The sequence below is a fragment of the Vigna unguiculata genome, chromosome 10 (genome assembly GCF_037176805.1).
Source record: "Vigna unguiculata cultivar grain cowpea cultivar isolate G323 ecotype 2 chromosome 10, ASM3717680v1, whole genome shotgun sequence".
Taxonomy (NCBI): Eukaryota; Viridiplantae; Streptophyta; class Magnoliopsida; order Fabales; family Fabaceae; genus Vigna; species Vigna unguiculata.
The window spans coordinates 40,200,216-40,206,938 of NC_140801.1; the positions used below are offsets into that span (position 1 = coordinate 40,200,216).

Here is a 6,723-nt window from a genome sequence, read left to right on the forward strand (position 1 = left end):
TGAGTAAACTATTCGACAGAAGTATTAGAATAGAGTTCTTGAAAAACATTTAAACTCAACCAAGTTGATATTGGACTGAATATTGAATTGTTTATAATAAGAGTCGTACTGAATTGTTCTACTAATTTAGTTTTAAAATATATAATTACTCTTAAATAGAATTAGTTAAATTAAATTAAACTATAAGCTATGATATTAAAAAATGGAATGTTTACTTGTAATAAACTAAACATCCATATACTTCGTACAATTTAACAATGTAGAGTAGTTCAATTTAAGTTAGTTCACTCTGCCCTAATTAAATTCAATTTATTTAAATTATTATACAATTTAACTCAATTCTTTTATAACACTTATATGATTTGGTTCAATTTTATGATAGTTCAAATTGGTGCATTTTGTCCACTCCGATGAGCATCGGTTGAAAGAATATTATTATTTATTATTTCATACTAATATATACATCTCATATTTAATATAATAATCAATATTATTAAATTGTAAATAGCTTTCTTTCGAGAAGGAACCTGTAAGTTTAAGAACTCTGATGTAACGTTATCCTATCTTAGGGGATCACGCCAAAATGACATTAAGTCATGGTTAAGTGAAAAAATATTTAATTAGTTCAGCTTAATGTTAGATAGATTGACCTAAATAATATGAAATTTATATATAAATTAAAATATAACATGGATCATATAGACACTAGTATGACAAAAATTTAATTTCTTGTCTTAATCCGATGATTCATAAACATTATTGGTAAGTTTGATCAATCAATTCTTAATCATCTTTTGTAGCTTGATTGGATGATACATGATTATCTTAATTGTAGTTTGATAGTTTGATCAAATGATACTTGATCATCATTACCTTTATTAGATGATACATGTTCATCTTTAGTTTGATTAGATTATACTTGATCATCTCTAACATGATCGGACGATACTTGATCATCTTTAACCGGATCATGATGCATGATTATCTTAATTGTACCTTAATAGCTTGATTAAATGATACTTGATCATTTTTAGTTTTATCAAATTATACTTGATTATCTTTAGCTTGATCGAATGATAGTTGGATCATCTTAATTGTAGCTTGATAGTCTGATGGATGATACTTGATCATCCTTAGATTGATCTATGATACTTGATCGTCCTTAGTTTGATCGATGATACTTGATCATCTTTAACTTGATGTGATAATATTTGATCATATTTAGCTTGATTGGATGATATTTTATCATATTTAATAGTCGTGATCTTGTGCTATAATCATCTCTTGGAAAATTTCAAAAGTACCCAAAATCTGCAATTTCTTATTTATTCATGTCTGATTAAGAACCTTTCATACTAAATTTGCAAAGTATATATATATATATATATATATATATATATATATATATATATATATATATATATATATATATATATATATATATGAAAACAAAATATAATCAACTGTAATCAAAATTGATAATATCTTATGTTAGAAGTTCTTTAGACAACTCTAATTTAGAAGTATACTTCCCAAAACTTTACGTACTCAATAGGAACATTTCATTCTTAGCAATAACTTGTTGAATAATCATGTTTCACCTCCTCCATCTTGTGATGTGGTCTTTCTAATGTCCCTTGTTTCTTAAAAAAATGAATTTCTATATAGAAATAAACAAATAAAAATTTGGCACTAGACAAATTACCTAGACATGAAAAATGTTCTAACAAAAAATACTCCAAAATTAGAGTATTTAATGTATTCTTTTCTTTTACTTATATATATATATATATATATATATATATATATATATATATATATATACACACACGGAGCATCACAGGAGCAGGAAGGCCTAGGCCCCCAAATATTTTTTATTTTTTTCAAAATTATATATCTATTTTTGGAATTTTTAAAAAATTTTAAAATTTTAAAATTATAAAATAGTATATTTTAGAAATTAATGATAATTAAATTATGTCTCTTTATTTCTTTTATAAAATACAATATTTAATGTTAATAAATAATAAAACATTAAATCCAACATAATAAAAAATCAAAAAAATATTTAGGTTTAATTATTCTTCTAGTATCTGTTTTCGTCTAAAATTAACAAATTGCGACTAAATTTAAACTAAAAAAACTGGAAGACCAAGTTACATCTTTTGAAATAATAACTAAAAGAGTAATTAAACCAAACATTTATTAAAATATTTTTTATTTTCTTCTGTCATTGCCTTTTTAATTTTTGACAAAATTATACTCATATCGCACTATCATACTTTTTTTTTTTGAAGAAAAATGAAGTTAGGCACATACTCATTATGTTTGCTCTCATTTCTCATCTCTTTCCTTTATTTTTCGAAGAAAAAAAATATATAACTCTCTCTAGTCTTACTTGATGATGAAATATAGTTTAATAGTTATTAAAATTATTTTTTATCTCATGAGCCTTTTGTATACTTATTTTTTATGATTATAGAAGTAAAAAATAATGTATTATGTATTTTTTTTATAACTCATTTTTAATTGTAACTTGATTATAATATATTTTTCTTCTAATACTTATGTCTCTCAAATATTTTATTAGATTATGATAAATTATTTTTCAATATATTTAAAAAAAAAAACATATCAATGAAGAATAAAATAATGGATTCATTTTGTAGAAGTAGTAAAAGGAAAGCTACACGTGCAGATGAAAACAAGTTAAATTATACTTCTTCACATCTTTTAAAATATTTAAAGCATTATACTAATAATCCAATCTAATTATTTTATAGAAGACTCATTTTTTAAAGTATTATACTAATGGTTCAATCAAATGATCAAAGAATTATATTATTTTGACCACTCCAAAACTCTTGATCAAGATCGGCCAATAATATATATATATATATATATATATATATATATATATATATATATATATATATATATATATATATATATATATATATATATTCTATCGGTTAACCCTTTCGTTTCTTACATTTTCTGATCTATTTTATCATTTTTAAAGGTTTTATGTTCAATTAAACAAAATAACATCTAAACATTTATTTTCCAACTACTATACCTTTTCGTCTTTTATTGGTATCGATTTAATTCAATTTGTGAACAATGAGGTTGATACCTAATTGAGGTTTTAAAAGTCTATAGTGATATTTCTTGAATAAAAACCTTATATTAAAAAATAGTATTAGATATGAATATTAAAAAATGTCAAAATTTAGATACCAAGAATTTTGTTATGTTTAATAAAAATAATAAAAATAGAAATATTATTCTTTTTGAGAGTCACGACTCTAGTTTGTTTTAGAAAACGTTAATTATAATATTTATAATTAAGTTTTTTAAGTGCGAATCATTATTATTACACTATTTGATCTTTTAAAATGAATTTTTTCCTCAATTTAAAATAATCAATTCCTAACTATATTTTATTCTCAATTGATATTGTAAGGCCCCTTTTTATTCCTGCTTCCTTTTAAGGGCTGCCCCAATCTTATGGGCCTAAAGGCTGGCCCAAAGAGGAAGGGTCAGACCTAACCTACCAACCCTAACCTTGTGCTCATTTTGGTAACACAGAACTTTCACAATCCTTAGAGCGGCTGCTATTTTTCCTTTGCTAGGGTTTACTCCTAACCCTGAACCAGTGAGCTCAGTTGCGTTTCCTAGCCTCATGTAAGTGCTCTACACCTCAGGTCTTGCTTTCCTTCCGCCTTTATGTTTGTACTTCCAGAAGGGGTTCGTCGTAGGCTTACGTATGCTCTTCTGCATCTGTTCCACAGCTCAGTAATCTGCCGCTGGAGCTTCGCGTTCCGCTGTTGGAGACGCACCCCGCTCTTAGCCCTTTTCTAGGTACGGGAAGTTAGGGTTTCAGGTTTAATTTGATTTTTGGTCTATTCTTGAGTTTGTTTGATGTTGCACGGTGAAATCATTGTTTTTGGTGCGTGGAATACCCTGTATGGTTGTTTGGATCGGAATGTACATCTGTTGCAGGAGAAACCAGGGCAAGAACTGGTAATCTCGCCCAAGCGAGTCGGATTCGCCTAGGTGAGTCTGAAGAAGGCTCGCCTAAACCCCATTTCGTGAAAGGTCGCCCAGGCGACCCGTTCGAACTTTTGAGCGAGTGAAAACCTCGCCCAGGCGAGAGAGGTCTCGCCTAAGCGAGATCCCGTGATGTTCCCTGGGTGCTCCATCGAACCCTCGCCTAGCCGAAGGGGGGGCTCGCTTGAGCGAAAACCTTCAGTCTGAGCGAGGGGTTGGGCGAGGCAGTACGCTGTTTGGGTTCTTGTTTATTCTTAGTTGATTGATATTGGTTTAGGTGTGAATTGTATGATGAAAAACATGTATATAATGGAATATTATGTGTACTTGGCATGGATTATGAATTGCGTTTGACGGGTTGGGTATGATCTCGGCATGTGAAATGAATGAGTGGTTTGGAACTAAGGGGACACGTTATTGATATGAGATGAGGCCCTAGATTCATGGGGTGGTGATGACCAGAGGTATGGATTCGAAATATGATGCGTATGAGGAATTAATCTCAGGGGTTGGTATGGAAATGTAAATATGATTTAATGTTCTCTTATTGCTGAGTTATGAATGTTGGTCCGTGTCAGCGTGTAAATTCCTTGGGGTCTCTAGGTGAGACCTCCGAGGTCGCGCTTCAGTGGTCGGGACGTAATTCCATGGCCCCTGTTAGTGGGTGCCCATGGTGGTGCCCGATCTGTATAACTAGGTAAGGATTCAAGTTAAGGTTGCATCCTCACACTCTAAGGAGCCAATTAGTCTCACTTAGAGCGGACTGACTCCTGTGGTGAGAGTAGCAGGAGGCCTGAAATTCATTAAGGGCTAACCTTGTGGTGAGGGAGATTTGATTCATCGTAACACTTGTAACACATAGCTCAGAGATGAGCAGCTCAGGGTCGAGCAGGGGTATCCACCACAAGTGCAAGCATCCGCTGAATCCGACTAAGTTATACGTATCCGGATGAGTCGAGTCGAGTCATAGTGTATTGAATGAAGAGTCATAACATGCTTGGTTGTTATATGGATATGGGATGATGATAGTGTACTTGACTGTGTGATGAATATGTGTTGGCTCTAGCTTACCCGTTTGTTTGTATGGTTGTATTGTATGTGGTTGTTCTTCTTGCGATGATCATCAATTTAATTGATGGGAGGAGATGGGCGAGGTTCCAGAGGTCAGCAAGGAAGTGGAGATTCTGCTGCATAGTCCGCGTGGACTAGTTGTTAATTCTGCATGAGTTCATTTAGGGTTGCGACCCATGTATCTGTTCGTCCATGGTTTTTATGCACTCTGGTTAACTTTTCCTCTAGTTTCTTTTGGGCATCGTGGTGTGCCATGGGTTGTAAGGAGTTGATCCCAGACCGCGTTTTTATGTTATCTTTATGGTGACATTCCTTTAATTTCGCGTACTTAATTAAATGGGGTGTTACATTTATGGTATCAGAGCGGTCATTCCTTAGGTCTGTGGACTTGGATGTCCGCTTAGCTTTCTCTGTGTGTCAGTGAGTAGTTAAAATTCTTGCCTTTATCAAACCTAACCAAGTGATTTTCTGTGTGCTAGTGAACAATGGCACCTCCTCGTAGGACTTCGCAATCGTCCCAGGGTGACGTGCCCGATATCGTCAGGGCTATCGAGGCGATAGTAGCTGCAATGACGCAGCAAAGTACAGCGATGATGCAGCAGCACGAGGCATCTATGCAGCGACAGGCAGCGTCGCTAGAGTAGCAGCAGTTGGTGATACAGCAGATGGAAGTTGCAAGGGTGGCTGCCGAGGATGCTCATCGGCAGCATATGGAGGCCCTCCGCCAGCTGGAGGAGAACAGGGCGGCTGCCCCTGTGTTTGGCCCTGAGCCACGACCACCAGTCAGGGAGTGGAGTCTTGAAGACTTCCTGAAACACCATCCCGTGAAGTTCAACGGGAAGACCAGTCCAGATGCAGCCTATCAGTGGCTGAAGGATCTAGAGAGAATCTTCGATGCGAAGATGTGCCCAGCAGATAACAGGTTGGCATTTGTCGTCTACATGCTGACCGGGGAAGCTGAACACTGGTGGATGAGCATGAAGTCCATCATGGAGGAGAGAGGAGAGCCTGTGACTTGGGAGGCCTTTCGGGGGAAGTTCCTCTCAGAGTATTTCCCCGACAGTGTCAGATACGCCAAGGAGGTGGAATTCCTCCAGCTCACACAGGGAGGGAAGTCAGTAGCTGATTATGCTGAGAAGTTCAAGCATCTCAGCCGTTTCTACACCTTGCCACTCGATGAGGAGTGGAGATGTCGCAAGTTCGAGAATGGACTCCGCGGCGACATTCGCTTGATGGTGGCACCCTTGTCCATCAAGGATTTTGCCGCTCTGGTGGAGAAGGTCAGGGTAATGGAGAAGATGAAGAATGAGGTAGAGGGTCCGCGGCCTCAGCAGCCTTAGAGGATTGGTGGACCATCGGGGTCCAAGCCCAGACATGACGAGCGGAAGAGACCGTATGACAGACCTCCTCATCAGCCTCAGGGGTCTAGGGGTCTTCCTCCTCAGCAGGGTCGAGTGCAGTGTTATACATGTGGAGGACCCCACCCGAGGTATGCTTGTCCCCGTATGGAGGGTTACCGTAGGTGCAACAACTGTGGCAAGGAAGGCCACTTTGGGAAGGATTGTCCCAACCTTGCCAGGGCAGCGGCGCGCCCTCCAA

General features: G+C 35.5%; 1 protein-coding gene across 1 annotated transcript; it reads left to right on the forward strand.

Annotated features, from left to right (window-relative positions):
- Positions 1 to 5,789: 5,789 nt before the first annotated feature.
- Positions 5,790 to 6,464, forward strand: LOC146883180 (uncharacterized). The gene has a single exon (XM_085667464.1). It carries the CDS (start codon positions 5,790 to 5,792, stop codon positions 6,462 to 6,464), a length of 675 nt encoding a protein of 224 aa, XP_085523590.1.
- Positions 6,465 to 6,723: the final 259 nt, after the last annotated feature.

What these genes read in the sequence shown, in the direction of transcription:
- LOC146883180 (XM_085667464.1), top strand. Translation starts at nt 5,790, where the DNA reads ATGGAAGTTGCAAGGGTGGCTGCCGAGGATGCTCATCGGCAGCATATG.